Raw genomic sequence first — 21462 nt, forward strand, 5'->3', positions numbered from 1 at the left:
AGCAACCTGCGAGTGGCCCTGCCTGTGGTCCTGGCAGAAACACAGAGAAAATGCAAAAAATTTATTCATTAATTAATTTAAAAAAAAATTAAAAAATTTAAAATTCCTACAGCGTAGTGTAGACTGTGAATGCAATACTCCTAGTAGCCTAGCAATATTTAACCCACAATGCACCGTGATGTAAACATATTAAACAATCATCGTAATATATGATGCGACAACAGCATGTCTTTCTCACTCCAAAAGTGCAAAATTGACAATGAAAACTGTCGGTTTAACCCTGCCTGGACTGACAAATACTTATTCATTTTACCGAGTTTAATAATCTTACAACCGGAGTTGTACTACCATAGTGAGGGTCCTGTACAGCCCAAGAGAGAGCTGCAGCATCTTCCCTTCGTGTTTGCTTCTTGGCGAAGAAGAAAAGGCCTTTCACAGATTCTGAAACAGTGAAATACTGCATGCTGGCCATGGTGGATGCGGTGAAAAGTGATGAAAAAATTAAAGTAAGTGTGACATCTGCTATTGAAAACGTACCCCTGTAGGACAGTTCAAATATTCGTAGAGTTGAAGTTCTGGCGTCAGACGAGTTTGAAATGCTGTTAGATGACCTGAAGAAAACTGATGTAATGTCTATAGCAGGAGATCACAGACAGAACTGATAATGCACAGTTGTGCGTATATGTCCATTTTTTGAATGGGAAATTGCTCGGCTTACTACCGTTAGAGGGACACACAGCTGGCGAAATAATGTTTGAGAAGATTTAAGCTCTTTTTGAGGAAAATGGTCTGGATATGAAGCGTGTCTGTATACTTGTGACGGATGGGGCTCCATCCATGGCAGGAAAAGTGAGTGGTCAGCGAAATATTTATTTTAATTTGAAAGGGAATTATCAAAATGTTTTTTTGTTATTATTATTATTATTTCAAATGTGCAAAAAATAGTTTAGTTATAGCTCCCTTTTTTTTTTAAATGGACCTTTTGGTGTGCATTTGTGAGAGGTCACCAGATTTACAGGGGAAAAGGAATAAAAAAATTACTTGTTTTTCAATACAGTTGTGTGGGTTTGAAATTGATCATGATCTGCTGCTTACTGGCTTCAAAAAAATATCTGGCCCAGATAAATTCCTCGGTTTGAAAATCTGGCCCAACTAACTTCGTAGTTGAATAGCCATGCTGTACAATAATGCTCACAGCAAACGTCAGCCTCATGGTGCGACACTCAGTACCCCGGGGATGAATCCTACAGCTTCTGGATGCCCTGAATGATCCAGCATGTGGTACCTCATATTTTTTCAGCTTCGGGTTTTGTGTTATTCCTTGTTTGCGGCTTTATTTTGAAAGTGTTTCAGCCTTTGTGTGTCTCTGGGGTTTTTGGTTTCCTGCTCATTGTCAGTCACACCAAGTGTATAAACAGTCTTTCCTTTGTCAGACTGTCTGTTTACCTTGCTCTGTTTTCTTTTGGATTATTTAACTTTTGGGATTTTCCTGCCCCATAATGAAGCAAAGTGTGTAAAGTTTCATAAAATAAACCTCCCACTGTTGAAGCTCCTATTTGCTGTATCTGGGTCCTCTAACTGAACTGCAAAACTTAGACTGACATTTCAACCTATGCTGGCAGAAATGCTTATAAATTAAGAGCTCAATTTAACATCGATCTTTGACATTTCTATTAGTCTGATGCTTCCTGAGGTGAAAGAAAGCTCCGTTTTACATCAGTTAAGAGGTTTGCGTGGGCTCGACTCACCTGTACACAATCTTATGGTCGTGGAGGAACTGAAGTCCGAGAACCACACAGGCTGCGTAAAACCTGAAGCCAAAAGCAGAGAAAATCAACCTCCAGTTAGACGCGATAAAATGGGAACTTCATATTAATAATAGACATGCTGCTTTCAGACCACTAGCCACTGTAACCAAATCTGCTGTCTGAGGCCTGACAAACAGCTGCTCCCCAGCTGTTGAACTCCTCCGTATGGGGACAGCAGTAAGAGTGCTGAGGGTTTTCTGGCATTATGTCCTTAAAAGACCCTGCACACCCACTGTAAACCTCATACAGATGGCTTCACTTATTTCAGCGGATCTTTTTAGACTGTGTGGGTGTGCTTATGCTGTGGCGTCTCCCTCATTTCCCTTCACTGATGAGAGTTTGGTGACCTCATGATAATCCCAGGATAAATTCAACTTGTGCAGAAATCTAACAAATAAACAAACATAACTTAAACAGATTTCCGGAGGATGGAAGGCCTTTAAAACATTCAGTCTAATACAGCGCATCTCTAAAAGGTTTTCACATCTGTCCTAATGCTCAGCAGCCCACATGTACAAATCATAGAATAGAATAGAATAGAATAGAATAATCCTTTAATTGTCCCACAAGGGAAAATTGGTTGTAACAGCAGCAAAAACAACGCACATATACAAACAGAACAGGACACAGAACAGAAACGCACACAAACATATTTACATTATGGACAATAGTTACAAAAACAGAGTACTGTACAGTTATTAAGAGTAAAGTACAGATAAAAATGGCAAACCCAGGTTGTAGTGTGCAAACAGAGCAGGGTACTGGAAGATGTTTAAGTAATTAAGAATATTTAGAAAAGGTACAGATTGTGTATTGTACCTGTAAATCATGTAAGTATGTCTTGTGTAAGCATGGCTTATGTGCCGAGAGACGTGCCACATACACGGTACAGAAGTTACTTTGAATTTAAAGATCGCAGACGGCTATTTCACACTAAATATGACCCTTTAATATTTGTACATGTATATGTTTTTCACCTCTCTTTCATTATTTTCTCCTTTTCATAATTTCTTTTCATTACAACTGCCCTCTCTCCTCCCTTACTTCCTCCTCACCTGAAGTCTCATGTCCTGAACTTAAATCAGGGCTCTAACACATGAAGACGTGCACAAAGATGCTTTTTGCTCTCAACTTTGTCACAGTTAGTTATTGTCAACAGATTACATATATGCGACCCTTCTATCTCTGGCTAAACAACAACAACAGTTGGCATAAGCTAACGTTATTCCGGCTAATGTTAGGCTCAAATGTCTAAAAAAAAAAAACATCACACTTTCTCTTTGATAAACAGTTCGACTACATTCTCATATTGTATCAGAGTTGGACAAAGTTAGATCCACTTCAAAGAAAATGTCACTAATACTGGCTAACAGTAACAAAAGCAGCTGTTAATGTCAAAAAAGTTCAGGATATCCTCAACAACTCAGTTCAGTATCGCTTCACCGTCTCATCGACGTATCGATTGGACTCTTTCCACAAAATTTTACAGCCTCCTCCAGAGTAAATACAAGTGCACACATATTGAAAGCTGAGGTAAACAGTGGACTGACAGCCTACACTCACTACAGATGAACAGCGCCCTGATTTGTTTGCCCTATAGCTGCTACCATAGCTAGGATTACACACTGGAATTGGGAATAGAATTCAGTTGGCCACAATCTGGAATCTACTGACATCTAGTGGTGACATTTTACTAACTTTGCCTTTAAAATTTAGCAACGTATTTTTCTTGGACAGTACACCCTTGTAAGGTGCGGTGAAGGAACATTAACTGCACAAAAAAGGCCTCAGAAGCTTGGTTTGTTCGTCTTTGACCACATGGCCTTTCACATCCTAGATTTGGCTCAACTGTGGAACCAATCCTCACATACAAGTCAGGCTATGGATTTGGTCCACCATCACTAATATCACTTTCATAAGGGAAGTTTTGACAAGCTGAAGTGGGAAAAAACACTGGTGTATTTAACAGTATTGACTCCCACTCTGAGGTGAAGGTCGAGATATCGTGCTTGACGGATTCTCGTTAATGTAACTGATGTTTTAAGAAGGGATCTGTTTACAATCTCTGTGTTTTAATGTACATATGGGCGATTACTACATAAAATGAGTGTTTATAACTGATCCCTGAGGTTGACTAAATTCATCAGGACTAATCTCTGGGAAAGCCTAGAATTTGCATGGAAATACTTCAAGGATAATCCATTTATTACGTACATGGCCCGTGGCTCTGTGAAGACGTCTGTGTGGATGTGCATCATCAGGTCGCCTCCTGCTGTGTACTCCATAACAAAACACACGTGCTCTGGTGTCTGGAAGCACGCAAACAGGTTGATCAGGAAGGGATGGTGCGACATGTTGACGATCTCAAAGATGCGCTTCTCGCACATCAGACTAGGGGAGGAAGGAGAGGAGGAAAGAGTGGAAGAAGAGGCAAGAGGAGGAGAGAAAAAAAAAAGATTAGAGGGCCATTTAAACATAATTAGATAGTGTTTATTTTAGCCTATGAGAAAACCCACACTCAGCCCACAGATGAACTGTAATCACAGTGATTCAAGACACAAATTAAATCCTGTGAGTAAATCTACTACTGGAGCGCTTAATCTCTGGGCTAAAAACAACAACCACACATCACACAAGCACAGGGCTGAGGAATAAACATCAGCACACACCTATCCACCTCATCCCGAGCAACGATATCTCCTTTTTTCAGGGCTTTGATGGCATACATCGTGCCGGTCTTCTTGTACTCGGACAATAACACCTGTAGACACATAGACACACTCTGATTAACTCTAACACATATAAAGCATTGTTTAAAAAAAAAAATCTTCTTTTATTAGAGCTTTTAAAACTTCTCAGTGGATCCACGTGTGATATGGTTTCTTTTTTCCCCTGCAGTCACCAATACTTAAAATGTGGCCTTCATGTGCACCTAACAGCATAAGGAACACAAGCTTTCTTTTTTACAAACTGTCTTTTATTTTTGTTTGCCTGATTGTAGTTGTGACAGTCACATTGTGAGAATCCACAAACAGAGAAGCTGTTAATCTGGGACTTTTTTGCTGTTGTGACCTTCAGTATATTTGAGGGAATAATAAGAAAAAGAATCTTGCTCTTTGTGTTGTTATTAATTGGTTCGGTTGTCCAGTTTTTTTTTTTTTCTGGATTAGAAAGAAATCGTACCTTCCCAAAGTGTCCACGACCCAAAACAGCAATGAGCCTGAAGTCCTGGAGGGACAGCGGACCTTTCTTCTGCTTGCTGGAGAAACCAACAGGCACGGTGAGGAAGAACATTTAAACTAGACACCAAAAAGTAACAACTGCTGATATTACAGGACACACATATAAGGACTGTGTACGTGTGGATAATGCAAGCTGAATAATACATTAATACATACATGTAATAATGGGGAGCAGACATTTTAAGCTGCAACAGGAGGAAAAGCAGAGGATTTATCAAAAACATCAACGGTTTTGTTTTATTCAGGTGTCTGAAGATTTTTGACAGCTAATAACGCAGCAGCTGCTCTCCTGAAAACGCCCAGCTGGGAGCGCTTGAGAGAGCTTGAAAGGCTTTGGAGGCACGCTGTGCCTCCAGGTGAGTGTTTGGTTGCTATGATACAGAAAGTACACAGACGTAATCTGCTGCAGGTACCTGACTCTGTCTGACTGCTGCTTTTACTCACACACGCACAGGAAACCAAATATTCCTCAGAGTATTATTTTAATGTTAATACGCACACTTGCACGTGTGCACACTTGGACAGCAGCACTTAAAACTTGTGACAGAGGTTTGCTGTAGCGTTTCTCCCACCCCTCCTCCACTGTGCTTAGACAGCTGGGTAAAAAGTGACAGTGGTGCATGCAGCAGGTTACATTTGTAACTCTCTTAAAACCAGAAAAAAGATAGATGTGTAGCGATGAGCACAGAAAAAATGCTCAGCCTGTTGCCATGCTGATGTCGCTTTGAGGACATCAGGGAAAAAAACACATGTAGTGGGTTTCCTCCATCCATAAGCTTCAGGCCTTTATGCTTGGAGGGTTGTAGGGAGGCTGAGGCGAACACCAGCAGATGGTAGGTAAGAGTCAGGGTCATTCATTCACACTTGCATTCAAATATCGAGCAATTCATAATTAACCTGTACATAAAAAGGCCTGTATGGTCTAAAGGCTCAAGCCCAGAAACATTCTGGCTTGGACGTGAGATTTAACCAGAAAATCAAAGATGCAGCTGCTCATCCGGCTTGTGATCTTTCACAATTCACAAGTAATTGTGATGTAGAAAGTCAGTTAGAAAATTTAGATGTCATTGGTTGGGTGTTTTAGACAAAGTAATCAGAATTCAAATCCACTGAAAGATCAAAACAGCTCAAACGACCTCTGTACGTTTCCTAACCGGAGGAGGCCCTGTGATAAACGCAGGATACGCTGGAGAGATTGTCTCTTGGCTGGCCTGGGAGGCTGGGGAGAGAGAGGTCTGGGCTTCTCTGCCCTCACAACCGAGCCCCAGATAAATGGCATAAAACAGATGATGGCTGGTTCGATTTCCACCTGTGCTTTTCCTACTGCCACATTTCAAAATGTTTTTTTGTCTGATAAACTTCATCCTCATTATTATATATCATCATTTATCATTAAAATCCAAACAAATCCATTTTAGAAAACAAAGAAGTAAAAGTGTTTCGGTGAGTGTGCGTGCATGTACCTGCTAACTGAATGGGTTCGGACAGGGGACTCAGGGGTGAGGTCTCGGGGGGAGAGGGGATCGATGACTAGATGTCGGTCCTATCGGAGGACATGCGAGGGAAGAGACAAAAAAGGAACAGACGTGCAGAGACAGAGATTATAAAACAACATGAAATGGAAGACAGGAGACGCAGTCTGGAGCTGATGGTTACTGACCCTGCGCTGGATTTTAAATCTTTAAACCCCGCAAATACCAGGTCGACCACAGTCCTTTACATCCAGGTGTGGCTGTGCTGCTAACAGGAAGGACACCGTAACAGAGCAGAGAGTGGGTCGATTTTACGTCTCTGTTCACATCAGAAGGAGAGCTGACGTAAAGCAGCAATATTTGCAGTATTTACTCATACCATAAACTCTTCCTCTTTCAGTCATTTTCTTGTAAATCAGACTCATATGTCACATGACCATTATTTAAATGTTAAATGCCTAAAATTATATTAACTTAATAACTAAATCTCCTGTCATTAAAATGATTTGCAGGCTTATGTGACTTTATAATGATGGAGCCAAGTCTAACATAATTATTTTTTCTTTCACAATCAGTGTTCAAAAAAGGAGTGTTTGGGTTCCTGCAAGCTACCTGGGAGTTAGCCAAGGTTAAGGCGCTATAACACACCCCAAGCCCTGAAAAGTACAGTGTGCTTACAATGTAAGATGGGGAAATATTTGATTTTATTTATTTGTAATTTTTTCTGTGATACTTGCCTCCTTTCATCAAAACTTACCCAGAATGTATACGTTTTTAAAAATTACTTAAACTGCATTACTTAAAACTACTTAAATTTACTTGCAGTTTCATTATTTATTTGTTTCCTGTGAATTTGTTACCACTTTATTCTAGTTCAATTCAATGTTTATACAGCAACAAATCACAACAACAGTAAAGACCCTACAATAATACAGAGAAGCCCCAACAATCAGACGAACCACTATGACCAAGCACTTTGGCAACAGTGGGAAGGAAAAACTCCCTTTTAACAGGAAGAGATTTGCAGTCATAATTGTGTTTGTTCATATTCTTTGAAAGTATTTGATGCTGTTACGCCTTTCTTTCCCTGCCAATTCGAACTTTTAGTTTCTTTTTTAGTTAGGAAAGCCTCATCACACACCTCCCCTAACTCCCGGGTTTCCTCTCGCTCCATCGGTCTCACTGGAGTGTTAATGTCCATGTCTCTCTTGTAATCGCCTCTTATTGGAGAGTCGCTGTCCAGACTCAACTTTTCCACTGAGATCTCCCTGAAAGACCAACAAATACACACACACACACACACAAATAGACCAACGTGTAACACAGACAAACAGACAGAACAACACAGAAGGGTAGTTAGACACGGGGCTGGGAAGGCACCGTTTGCTTTATTCTTTGTCTGGAAACAAAAGGAAAAAAGGTTCAAGGAAAGCTGCTACGTTTGATAGCAAAGTCTGACTGACGGTTATCAAACGTCACTGCCGATGAAAGACCGAAGCGTGTGCACCTGCGTGTACATATCTCAATGCGTCTCACCCAGAGTTGAGTGTGAGGCTTTGTGCGTTGGGACTGTAGGTTCCTGAGTTGTTGACGGTGGGGATGGCGTTTCGAAGCAGCCTCACCCACGTTCCGATATCCACGTTCATCTGACGAGCCCGGAGGAACGCCTTGCCTGAAAAATGCACAAACACACACATCTAGTCAGAGTCAGAAATTAATCAAACATAACATTCAGCCACTAAAACTATTTTTTTTCTGTTCAGGAATGCTGATATTTAGCATCTTAATAAAAAATGTTAAAATTAAAAATGGAAATTTCATAGATGAGAACAGAAATAATATTTCAGCATTAAAAACATAATTTTAATTTAAGAGTTTGCACATACTGGCAGATTAACAATTACAGAATCATAAAAAAATATTTTTTATAAGACACGTTTATATTTTTATAAGACAAAAAAACGCCAGACCTTTACAGAGTTTGGCTCAAGTTTTTATATTCTGTTTGCTTTCCTATAGAAATGAAGGTAAAAAAATAATAGTCACCACTAGAGGGTGCTGTGGTCTAAATAAAAAAAGGAGGGAACTGATGGCATAAGCAGTTGTATGTTTTACTGCAGGTAGTGTCCATCTTCCTGTCATGATAAAACTTTTAAAGTTTTACTGTTTCTCCATATAAAACTGCCCTTAGGCTGCTGAGTAGAAAATGGAAGAGAAATAGAAAATGTGTAATGTTTCTTCGCTGCTCTGTCTGCTCCCCACCTTGTTGCTTAGAAAAGACTTTCTTCTGCCTCCGCAGGCGCGGGACTCTCTCAATAACCGGGTTAAAGAAGGTCACCTGGAAAACACACAAAACAAAACATGAAAAGAAACGACCAAAAAAACCCACCCATATTTTATTTTTACGCTCAGAAACAGCCTTTCAAGTGTGACGTATCAAAGCAACGCTTTCCAGCACAGGTGCATGTGGCAGCTCACGGGTGGGCGCGCACATCTGAGTGTGTGTTTGAGTACGAGTGAGTCGCCATTCATTTCGCTGTTTCTTTTTTGCAGGTGTGTGGTATGTGTGTACCTCAGCCAGCAGCAGGCCCTGAGGCTCCAGCTCCAGCTGAACTCTGTGCTTCTGGTTGTCCAGGAACTCCTCCAGCTTCAGGTACTTAAGAGCGCACAGCGAGCGGTAGTCCTTCCAGTAAACTGCGATCTCCATCTCCCTCGACTGAAGCGCAGGCACCCAGCGGTATCAACAGAGAGAAAAGCTGCCTTAAATAAACTCTTTGGTGCCTGCGTGCAAGTTTGTGGGAAGGAGATTGGATACTGACCCTTTCAAGCTCCACAGTGAACGTCTGGTCCCAGGCCTGCTCTCCCACAGTCTTCCAAGCAGTCTGACCCACCACTGTGTTATCCAGCTTCAGCACCGCACTCACCTCAGCTAAACACACACGCAAACCAATGATTTCCTTCATTAATGAATCCAAAAATGCACAAAATAATAAAAAAAAATTAACGCCGACCAATAGGTTCCTTTGAGATATGGAAAAAAGGACTAAGACCTTACAAAAAGCTGTTTGCAAACTGCCTTAAACCTCCTAGGACCTGGCATCCACATATGTGGACATCATATTTTGGGTTATTTAAAACAAAATACTCAATTTTGCTCTACATGGGCCTGATATCCACTTACGAGGACATTATACTGCTACTGTTCTATCAAAATTTTAAACAAATATCCGCATATGTGGCTCTTATTTTTCTTAAAAACAAAAATAAGGTAAAAAAAAAAATCTGGTAATTCTTTGTTTTTACATTCATCGGGTCCCAATATGCTCAAATATCAAAGAGAAATTAAAAATGCATGCCGTGGAAGAGTTCGGGTCTTAGGAGGTTAAAGCATCTGTCATGACCTGACAAATAATATCTAACCTGATGCCCAAAGGGACCCACGACAAAGTTGAGGGGAAAAAAAAAAAAGCCAATATAGCCAACAAAGAAGACATAAAATGCAGTGAAAGCTGAAATGAAAACCTTAAATGCACCACGTGCACACTCATACAGTCACTCACAGCAGAGCTCCTCTGTCTTGCTTGGCGTCTTCCCGCTGACGGAGCCACTGCGTCCGTAGAGCCCCTTGCTGCCCCTCATGAAGGACCGCGTGTCTCCGGGGCTGTAGCAGGGCAGCATGAGAGGTGTCCCTTTATTGCGCCCTGGGACCACCTCTAGTAACCCAACACAGCCCAGCAGCTGCACTTGTAATGTACCTGAAGACAGAGGAAAACAATGTAGGCACAACCTGAATGCATACCTCACTTCTGTACCTTCTTCTTCATATTGTAGGATTCTCCTGAGCCTGTATGACATACCAGTGAGAGGCGATGGCTTGCTGAGGGTAGTATACTGGTTTTGAAGGTAGGGGGCGCCGTGGCGGGAGCTGAAGGCAGGTGAGGAGGCCAAGACCAGCTCCTCTTTGATGATGCTGGCCTTTGGATGGTCCTCTGGCAGCTCTGCCAGGCGCTGGTCAAGAGAATCTCTCAGCAGGTCCAAACGCTGGGAGGCCTCGCTCAGACGAGACTGTGCCTGCAGAGCATCGAAACAGACTATATCTACCTTTTAAACTCTCAGACAGACATAAAAAGAGAATGGTAAATGGCCTGTATTTGTATAGTGCTTTACTTAGTCTCTAAGGACCCCAAAGCGCTTTACACATCCAGTCATCCACCCATTCACACACTGGTGATGGCAAGCTACAGTGTAGCCACAGCCACTCTGGGGCGCACTGACAGAGGCGAGGCTGCCGGACACTGGTGCCACCGGGCCCTCTGACCACCACCAGTAGGCAACGGGTGAAGTGTCTTGCCCAAGGACACAATGACCGAGACTGTCCAAACCGGGGCTCGAACCGGCAACCTTCCAATTACAAGGTGAACTCCCAACTCTTGAGCCACGATCGAAGAAGAAGTCCAATGCTACTTCTCACTGCGCACATATCACAGTAGCACACCTTAATTTAATCACATTTTTTGTGACCTGCTGCTTTTAAGTGCATGCAGAAAGACAATGTTAGGCTTGAGCGAGTTTTTATGTTCATTTATAGAGTAAGTAAAGGCGTGCGAGTGAGGATTCAAAAGGCAGAACTCTCACGGCATGTGGTGAGAAAACAAGTGGTTCATTGTCACTGTGGGGGTAAAATGCAGCACGTTACACGGCAGCTGCTGTTGTGAGGATCTCTCTCAAATATTTTTATGAACAGATTGCAGAGTTCAGCAGCTGAAACTGTTCTGCGAGGGATCTGACATCACGGGACACTCCTCGAGTTTCCTCGACGTATAACGAGAAACCATATCAGACCCAGACAACTCAAGATGCCATAATGCTGGTGAACAAACAAACAAAAAAAAACTGTGTCGATGATAAGATATCAAATTTTTGTGAAGGATCTAAGGCAAAGCCAAATATAGCTGAAGTCTCAGAGGTAAGATAGCGGAAAACAAAAGGAGCAGATCTGAAGAAGATCTACAGGTGTGTGTCAGCATGATGTCATCGGTACAGCTGCCGTCTCACACGTGTCTGTGTGCGCTTTGAAGTGTGTGAAAGCGAAACATCAGCAGGATCCGCTCTAACCTCAGACAGAGCTTTCTTGTCCTGAACTTTGCTGGCCCCCAGGAGCCTGAGGACGTTTTTGGCCCCCTCAGCAACAGCATGCTCCACCCTGTAGTGATGTCTCAGCTCTTCGATACGCAGCTCCATCCCGCACACGTCTTGGTTACCTGCGTGAAGGAAAGGGGCAAACAACATTACTGCACAGCAGACACGATGGCAATCTCCTACGCAGTCTCTGTGCTGCGCGCGTGGCAGCTACGTTAAGGCTTTCCTGTTTTGCCAATGGTGTGTTACAGGGAACTCCCCTGGGCATACTAAGTTAGGTTAATGCCTTAATGCCTGTCATGCATTACACAAGAGGCGAACAAAGAAAACATTAGCGAGGCCTAGAGGGAGGTAAGCAGCCTCTGACTGTTCCCCAGCAAGCAGTGCTTAGCATAATTCCAGCCTCTCCTTCCAAATAGCCCCATATCCCTGCTCTAAAAGCAAACAGAGCAACCAAACAAAATAAGTCTCTCACCTATTTACATTTTTAAAACAGCTAGCAAGACTAAAGCAAAAACACTGCTCTAAATTTGTAGCTTCATCTCTGCTTTTCTCAGAAATGATAGTACCTCATAAATGTACATTAGTGGGAAACAGAAAGTCTTATAATGAGATGCAGTGCTTTCAACTCAAAATCTAAAAACATGCTCAAGCTCCCTCACTTAAAAGACCAGATATGAGAATCAGCATAAGAGCAGCACCCTACAGCACAAATTAGAGCAAAGTGCTTAGCTTAATGGCACCAATACAGCCTTCAAAATGATGGGCAACAAACTGAGAGCACTCAGATATGGGAAGAGCCGGAAGGAGGTGTGCGAGCGTGATAAGGAAAAGGACAAATGGCATTCCAAGATGATGCATTTGACTTTCAAATACCAGACTGGTTTAGAAGAAGGACAGAAGACCAGGATGGATGGTTTTTACAATTCTGAGCTGCTCAAATAACTGCAGGAGACAGAAGAGAAAGCAAGGACAGGAGGGAGGTAGGGGTGGAGAACGAAGTGGGTGCTTTTATCTCCTAATAAGGTGTTCTGCCTGGAGCCCAGACCTCTGCTAGATGACCCCTCCACCGGGTGTGGTGCCTGGAGACTGTCTGTGTACACCATACACACAGCCCTGTGATATGGTGTGTGTGTGTGGTTTAAAGAAGAGAGACAGAATCAGAGCCAGAGAATATACAGCTGTGGTTGCTGTTAGAGACAATCAAATAGAGAAGAAATACAAAGGGAGAGGTGTGTGGTGGTTGATCAATTTAGTCTGATAAACACGAACATTAGCTCAGGCTGAAATTGTAGTTTAAGAAAAAGCCAAATCTGGCTGTGCAGCATCATTTTAAACTCTGCTGGAGAACCATTAGCTGCTGCTAGTATAACACACCCCTTTGTGCTCAGTATCAGAGCATGAAAATCCAATTAGAGATGCACAGACTGTTGGATTCTGGGTCAATACCAACACAGATGTTTACAATAACACTTTACGATCACAGCCAATGGAGACAGTGTACTGTTTTTTCACATTTTGCCTGCTTTGTTGTTAATTATTCCTCCTTTTATTCCAGTGAAGACAAGAAACTAACATTTTAAAAAGATTTAACTGGTGTAAAACTGATATGACAACAGATTTCAGCCACTGATATTTAAATGCTATTTTGTCAGCCAACATACATACACTCACCTACTGCTTCCCCAAACCATTACACCACCACCACCAGCCTCAACCAATGATTCAAGGCAAGATGGATCCATGCTTTCATGTTGCTTACATCAGCGGTCCCCAACCTTTTTTGCGCCACGGACCGGTTTATGCCCGACAATATTTTCACGGACCGGCCTTTAAGGTGTCGCGGATAAATACAACAAAATAAAACTAGTACCGGTACCGAAAAAAAGAAGATTTATTCATAACACACATGAAAAGACCCAGGAAAACCGAGTTAACGATAAAAGCGATAACAAAATAACGCTGAAAACCCCGAAAACCATACATTTCACACCTGAGCCTCAACTCTCGCGGCCCAGTACCAAACGACTCACGGACCGGTACCGGTCCGAGGCCCGGGGGTTGGGGACCGCTGGCTTACATCAAATTCTGACCCTACCAAGTGAATGTACAGCAAAAATTGAATCATGAGACCAAGCAATGATTTCCCATGTGCTACTGTCCAGTTTTAGTGAGTAGCCTGAACTGTAGCCTCAGTTTCCTGTTCTTAGCTGACAGGAGTGGCACCCAGTGTAGTCTTCTGCTGCTGTAGCCCATCTGCTTCAAGGTTAGCATTCAGAAATGCTCTTCTGCGTACCTTGGTTGTCTCTGTTATTTTACTACTAGCTCAAAGCAAAGCAATCTGAATATTCCTCTAAACAAGACATTTTCACCCAGAGAACTGCTGCTTTTCAGACCATTCTCTGTAAACCCCAGCTTTCTTCTCCCATTCAGATGCTCAGTTTGAGCTTCAGCAGCTCATCTTGACCACAACTTGATGTCTAAATGCATTAATCTGCTGCCATGTTATTGGCTCATTAGATGAGCTAAATGGATGTACCTAATGAAGTGGACTATGAGTGTACGTATTTGTAAACGATGTTCGTATATGCTGATACTTTTATGCTGCCAAAGCTGTGGCTTGGCTGCATTGCTTTTCATCCTTTTAATTTTCACTTTTAAAACAATTTCAGAGGGATAACATTTTAAATACGCTGCTGCTACTGTGGTCATTAGCCTCTATATGACTATTTATATCACGTCGGAGCAGTGGAAAGAACTCCAGATCATTAAAAACCCTTTAGGTTTTCCACATGGAGAACACAGATGGATAAAGTATGCCCTTAAAAGGCCCTTAAATAATCCTTCCAAATGGACATCATCTTCATTCCCTTAAAAGACACCCTGTCTTTTAACAGCCATCGGCGCTCGTCTGACAAGAGCAGAAAGGAATAGATAGCCCCAAAGGGAATATACCGTCTTTAAATCTGTTTTTTACTTCCACCCCCTCCCATCGCTCTCCCTCTGCTCTCCTGGTACATTTTACCAGACTATTCACCTCCTGTGACCGGCATCAGTCGGCCTGTTTTCCCAGCAGAGGGGTCTTAATGGTCCACAGCACTCAGTGCCCTATAGCGGCATGTTCACCTGCCCTGGCATTGATCGCCCTGCCACAACACATAATATGAATGTCCAACAGTAAAGGGAGAAAGCACACAGGTAAAAAAAAAAAATTGTTTGTTTGACTGTATCTACAACTGCACTTTGGTATGTGTGTTTATATCCATGCAACTGCTGCACACCTGATGTGTTTCGTTAACATGAAAATAAAGAGACTTTTAATCTGCCCACCACATTTTTTGTAGGCTTTTTTGTGTGCATCTTTGTGTGAATCGAATTGATTGTGCTAATATACCAGGTGGGCTATTTCACAGGCTTTTCTGTCCCTTATTTGGCCACCACACCGATATAAACAGACACACACACGCACGCACACACAGCTTTCAGCGCGTCAACTCCAACTATCCTCTTCATCTTCTTCTCCCAGGCAGAGAGATGAAAACAGAGTCGGCTCTTCATTGATCTGTTTATGCTCTCTCATGTCTGCTGTCTGGAGCTGCTGCTCAGGACAAAACGTATTACACGCAGAGAAGAAGAAAAAAGAGACTGCAAATGCCACAAAGGGATAGTGAGATTGAACACACCTGACTAAAAGCACCTTGTCACTGCCAGCTGACCACAAGATTTAATATGCGATCGTTTAGTTCACACATTATGTAAGTACGGGCCAACTTAACACTCTTTCTGGCTTTATATGCAATAGAGCAGGTTGGATTTAATTTCTGTATCCACACTGATTTACTGCCAACAGACCAATTTACTGTGATTTGGATCAGCAATGGGTGCACTGATGCGTTATGGCCCTGACTGTGTAATTGTAACCTCTGATGGCTCTCTACTTTATAGACATAAAAAATGCACTAAAATGTACCTCGGGAAATGAAAAGACCATGGTCAAAAAGCACAGGTACTACAAAAGAAGAGCAATCAATGTGGTTAAATTTGTCTATATCCCTTTAAACTCACCCTGTGTGTCGTCATTATGCTCCGTGGCCTGAACAGCTTTTCGAATTTGCATGCGGATGATGTCGATCTTGGTCTTACTGTCCTGAAGCATCTGCTGCGCCGTCTGCAGCATCTTCTTATCCTGGGGAACCAAACAGTAAGCAAGCCACATCACAAGACAGAAAAAGTAGACAATTATAACTGTCATTAAGACTATACACCAGTTAGTGAACATCACAACAAGGTTTTCCTGCATTTACTTGCCATCAGATTAAACATTATAAATCAATAAATCTAAAGCTAAAGATATAAAATCTTAAAAAAAAAAAGAAACTAGGATGTATATGTGACAAAATAATAAAAAAATATTATAAGATCCTGATTATAAGATTATAAGATCTCACCATATATATAAAATACAAGGTTAAAGGAATGATGTTTGTCACTTTACAACAACAAAAGCAAATAAATAAATAATTCTACTGACGAATCGACAGGGTGCCATATCCCTGCACAGGTATTTAAATGTAGCAGTAAGACAAGTGGAGATGGAACAGAAAGGCTAAAAGACAACGAAACAAAGGCAATGTATATAGTATTAAAGGTAATCAGGTATTTATGAGTCAGCAGATGGCAAGGTTACTAACATGAAAGTGTGCACACAGTCTGCCACTTGGGAGAGGGGAATCTTTTTCTTGGACATTTTAACCCTTGCAGTCAGTGCTGTACACCAGCAGTCCCCAACCCCCGGGCCTCGGACCGGTACCGGTCCGTGAGTCGTTTGGTACCGGGCCGCGAGAGTTGAGGCTCAGGTGTGAAATGTATGGTTTTCAGGGTTTTTATCGGTTTTCAGCGTTATTTTGTTATCGTTTTTATCGTTAACTCGGTTTTCCTGGGTCTTTTCACGTGTGTTATGAATAAATTTTCTTTTTTTCGGTACCGGTACTAGTTTTATTTTGTTGTATTTATCCGCGACACCTTAAAGGCCGGTCCGTGAAAATAATGTCGGGCATAAACCGGTCCGTGGCGCAAAAAAGGTTGGGGACCGCTGCTGTACACTTTCTCCTGTCCTGTGCTTGACAGTGTGTGTGTGTGTGTGTGTGTGTGTGTGTGTGTGTGTGTAGGCTGTTCCGTACCTTGGTGGATCCATTGGAGTAAACAGGGATCATATTTTCAACTCCCTGTTTGACTTTGAGCTCAATGTTGAGCTGTCTCTCCAGGGCTGCGATGCGTTCCTTGTGGGCTGACGTACGACTCTCAGCCCCCGGAGACTGAGGACACTCATCTGTGGCAACAAGTAAAGGTTGGAAAGTATAAAATAAGGAACAAGATGAGGGTTCACATGGTGTGCTCTAAAGTGAAAATACCCTTTAGGGAATTACATGAGTCCTCTAATAATATTGCACTGTATTTCTGTGTGGAGAGTACAGGAAACTGATCCAGTGACTTAAGATCAGAGATCAACCACAGCCATAGGGGAAGAAACAAGCTGTATCAAACAGTGTCAAGCAAGATGATATAATATAAATAATAATATAAAAATTTCTATGCAGGCGCTGTGGAGAGCATCCTCACACAGAACATCACATCCTGGTATGGAAACAGCTGTGTCAAGGATAAAAAAGCTATTCAGAGAGTGATCCGTATGGCAGAACGCTGCTGCAGGACTGCTCTCCCTTCCCTACAGGACATTTACGTCAGGAGATGCTGGACTAGAGCAACTGAGATTTTGAAGGACCCGTCCCATCCCAGCAACGAACTGTTCCAGCTTCTGAAATCAGGCAGAAGGTTCCGCACCATCCGAACAAGAACAGAGAGGCTCAAGGGGAGTTTTTATCCCCCCCATCATCCTTAAGTGACTGAGACAGGACTCATTACCACATTCTCATATCATCCTGAATCCTTCTGGCCTCGCTATAGCACAGGACTGTCTCTTTTTTTCTTTGCACAGTCGAGGAGCGTATCAGGTCACATTTCACTGCGTGTTATACCTGTATAACCATGCACGTGACAAATAAAGAATCTTGAATCTTGAATAAGCAAAAGCAAATTTTCTAATAAGTTGTAAAGTAGGAGGAAAAGAAATACTACATGACTGCAGATGCTAAGGACTGAGCTCATACTAAAAATGGCTTCCCTTGTTCACGTTATACAAAGTTAGATCATTATGTTTTGAGTCTGTGCTCCACCACATTTTACATCAAGCAATCAGGATGTGATTGAAGTGTACACTGAGCTTTAATTCAGGGGTTTAAGACACATTTAGCATGAACTGTTTAGGAATTACAGCACTTTAAAAACACAGACTTCTATTCCAAGAGGCTCAAAGGCAATTGGTCAAACTAACAACATTTTAAATATAAGGATTTAAAAAAATCCTTTGCAGTTTATGACTGTCTATAATCCACATCATGAAATGCTGTGTTTGCTCTCTTGAGATACACACACAGCATTTATTGCAGCCACCCTCAGTTGCTGCTTGTCTGTGGGTCTGTCTGCAGTCAGTTTTGTATTTCAAATCAAATCACTTGATTTGATTAATAACTGAAAAGCATGCGCTGTTTGGCTGAGATTGCTTGATCAGTTTTGTAGCATGTACCAAGTCAAGTGCTCTTGACTTGGTTAGTTTGTTTGTGTTTTTTTTAAACCATGGAAATAATTCTGTCATCACCCACTTTAACTGTCTTCTGTGGTCTTCCAGGCCATTTTTGGTGTTCCTGAGCTGACCAGTACATTCTTTCTATGTAAGAATGAATGACACTGCAGATATGGTCACTTCCAAAGTTTTTGCTGTCTCTGATTGGTTTATTTTGTTTCTTCAGTCTAACGATTGCTTCCCTTACTTGCAAATACATCTTTCTGGGCCTCATTCTGAGATTTCCAATGAACTTGTTAGTTAATTACTTTTGGTCCTCTGAAACGGTGTATAAAAATGGCTGTAATTCCTCAAAGATTTAACGCTTGAATTAAAGCTGAAAGTTTGCATTTAAACCACACCTTGATTGCATGATTAAAAATCTACTATGGTGGTCCTAGCTGCACAAGACTGACACAGCTTTTGGATATGATAAGTAAAGTTAACGAGTATATGTTCTCAATTGCTGCTGTCAATTCTCATTAAATAAAACTTGTCTGTTCTCTAAACGATGTTCCCCATCAGAGCCAAAAAGGCTGATAAAGCAGGCTGTGTGTTAGGGTGGACGAGCGTTTTGATTAACAAGTCACTACAGTCCAAACATGTAGTATCTCTGCCACGAACACACTTGTACTTAGTATGCTGGTCATCACACCAGCTTATGCACTGAATTAATTACTGAAGATTAATGACTAAAGATAACGGAGCGACAGTTTCTCGCATACACACCTCGATTCTCTTCTCCTCCCTTCACCACAATATGAGCGTCCAGTTCCTGCAGCTGAGCATGCAGGTTCTCCAACTTGCGGTTTGAAGAGCGCAGCTGACTGTCCACCTGAAGACATAAAACCATTGCTGTTATGGAAACCATATTATCTACATAAAATCGTCAGTGTACACGCCCACCAGTGAATAACATGGCGGACAACGTGTGGACCACTAACAAGACATGCAAGAACACAATGACAAGCAAGAGAAGATGTCAATCTTTGAACCAATTCAAAGACATTAAATGAAGCTTTCCTTTATTTCCCCTATAATAAACATGCTGCGCAGTGCTCTAAACACTGTGATTCAGACTGTTTTTTTCTACTCTTGGCTGTGTATGACATCAAAAAGAGGGGATATCCCTAATATGGTCATCTCAGGCAGAATACTCAAAACTTGTTTACAAAGGGCACTCAGTGAAGTGAAAGTGGACTTAATGGCTTGTTTCAGACAGAGAATGAAGTAAGGTGCTAATCCAAGGCCCAGGATGGGATAAATAAAGATTATTTTAATTTCTAAGTGAGCCAAAGCTGCTGTAAAAAGAATCGATCCACTTAAGCTCTCAGTAATTTTCTTGAAACAACATCTGAGCCTGAAAGTCATCAAAGAATTTATTATTTTGTTATGTTGACCTTCTGCATTAATCTTTGTTTTTTTAAGTAGTTAGTTCACACACAATGCCATTACACAAACAGGCTCTGCATGCTCGTCAAAGGAAACAAAAGAAAAGCCATAAATAGTTCTCCATTAATGCCGCTGGGTAATTTGCTGACAAGTGAAAACTATTAACCTGAAGGTGACATATTTCTGTGCTCGCTCAGTAATAAAACAGGTGTAATTGCATGAGAGTGAGCTACAGTTCTTTCCCTTTGAATAGTCATGACTTTTTTATGGCTTTACACAAACACAGCCTGAAACTTTAAGAATCTTCCATCTATAAAACTGCTCCAGTATAATGATAGCACAACGATTTGATGCATACTCTGTGAGCAGCAGTGTCTAGGCAATACTTTTTAATATTAAAGTAGCTGATGTACGTTTCAAAAAGGTGCCGTTGTGACAGATTTTGCATCAGAGGAAAAATGCAGGTTACAAAGTAAATGACAAAGTACTCATTCATGCTCCTTGAAAAAAAATCTCCTGAAAACAAATCCACAAGTAGTAAAGGTACGCCATGTGAGTAGAGTGACCTGTCTGTGGTTTATTTGATCCCTATACCCACACAGTAGACAGGTCTGGCCCGGATCTGGTGTCAAGCCGGCACTGATGGCTGACTTCTGGCATGGTAAGTGGTATGTCATCCAGACATGGGCCAGGCCTGGTGTAGGTGGCACTGTGTATGTGATGGCATGCTACATCTGGCCCGATTGTGGTTTGGTTTGTGTGGCCCAGGCTCATAGAAAACAGGTCTGGCCTGGATCTGGCATCAAGCTGGCACTTCTGACTGACTGGTGTCATGGCAGGGTGTATGTCAACCAGATGTGGGCCAGGTCTGGCAATGAGGCACTATTTATTTTCCCATTTTAGTTAGAAGACCTAAAATGCCATGTTGCAATACTATACTGCTATGGTAGCCAACTTTCCAAATACAGGTTTCACAGGTTTGTGAGTGTACACTTTATCCAAAACCTAGTGAGGGTTTACTCATGCTTACCACCGGGTGGCTGTAGCTCAGGAGGTAGAGCAGGTCTCCTACTGATCTGAAAGTACTGAAAGTTTAGTGGTTCGATCCCTAGGTCTGCATATCAAGAGGGTAAATGTGTATGAATGTAGTTAGGAAGCACTCGGTGTAGAGAAAGTGTGTGATTGGGTGAATGTAGCATGTTGTATAGAGCACTTTGAGTAATCTGGGAAAGTAGAAAAGCGTTATATAAGAATCAGTCCATTCACCGTCTGAGCGGAGTTTTCGTCATGTGACTTTTGCACTATTATGTTCCGGCACATGTTGTTATTACATGGCTTGATTAAAGTGGACATTAGGCTGACATCTGGGGCCAGAGCTGAAACTGTTCTGGGCCAGCAGTGTGTCTGCAACTGGCCCGTGGCTGCACACAACTTACACCTGGCCCACATACCGCAAAGAATGGTGGCCCTTTGGTGGCCCAGATCAGGTTTTCCAGAGGTAATCCACACATGGGCCAGCACAGGACCACCAGTGTGTCTGCAACTGGCCTTGTGCTGGCCCATGTGTGGGCCACCTCTGGCAAACCTGATCTGGGCCACCAAATGGCCGTCATTCTTTGCGGTATGTGGGCCATGTGTAGCCACACTGTGTGGGCCACATCCGGGCCATACCAATTTTGCTATGTGGGTATAAGCTGGGATAGGCTGCAACTCACCCACCACCCTAAAGT

General features: G+C 42.1%; 1 protein-coding gene across 3 annotated transcripts in view; it reads right to left on the reverse strand.

Annotated features, from left to right (window-relative positions):
* The window catches only part of pkn1a (protein kinase N1a), a 65152-nt gene that overhangs the window by 3441 nt on the left and 40249 nt on the right, over positions 1 to 21462 (reverse strand). For all 3 annotated transcript variants that reach the window (XM_084930953.1, XM_084930954.1, XM_084930952.1), the window contains exons 3-18: positions 19070 to 19175; positions 16842 to 16990; positions 15727 to 15847; positions 11638 to 11783; positions 10380 to 10593; positions 10083 to 10277; positions 9342 to 9451; positions 9095 to 9238; positions 8785 to 8860; positions 8059 to 8194; positions 7664 to 7790; positions 6514 to 6593; positions 4992 to 5067; positions 4478 to 4569; positions 4023 to 4199; positions 1749 to 1811 (exon numbers count right to left, since the gene is read on the reverse strand). In XM_084930953.1, the coding sequence (XP_084787079.1) occupies positions 1749 to 1811; positions 4023 to 4199; positions 4478 to 4569; positions 4992 to 5067; positions 6514 to 6593; positions 7664 to 7790; positions 8059 to 8194; positions 8785 to 8860; positions 9095 to 9238; positions 9342 to 9451; positions 10083 to 10277; positions 10380 to 10593; positions 11638 to 11783; positions 15727 to 15847; positions 16842 to 16990; positions 19070 to 19175 (2012 nt within the window). The remainder of the gene's footprint in view (positions 1 to 1748; positions 1812 to 4022; positions 4200 to 4477; positions 4570 to 4991; positions 5068 to 6513; positions 6594 to 7663; positions 7791 to 8058; positions 8195 to 8784; positions 8861 to 9094; positions 9239 to 9341; positions 9452 to 10082; positions 10278 to 10379; positions 10594 to 11637; positions 11784 to 15726; positions 15848 to 16841; positions 16991 to 19069; positions 19176 to 21462) is intronic.

The sequence above is a fragment of the Perissodus microlepis genome, chromosome 6 (genome assembly GCF_051167445.1).
Source record: "Perissodus microlepis isolate ML-2025 ecotype Zambia chromosome 6, ASM5116744v1, whole genome shotgun sequence".
Lineage (NCBI taxonomy): Eukaryota > Metazoa > Chordata > Actinopteri > Cichliformes > Cichlidae > Perissodus > Perissodus microlepis.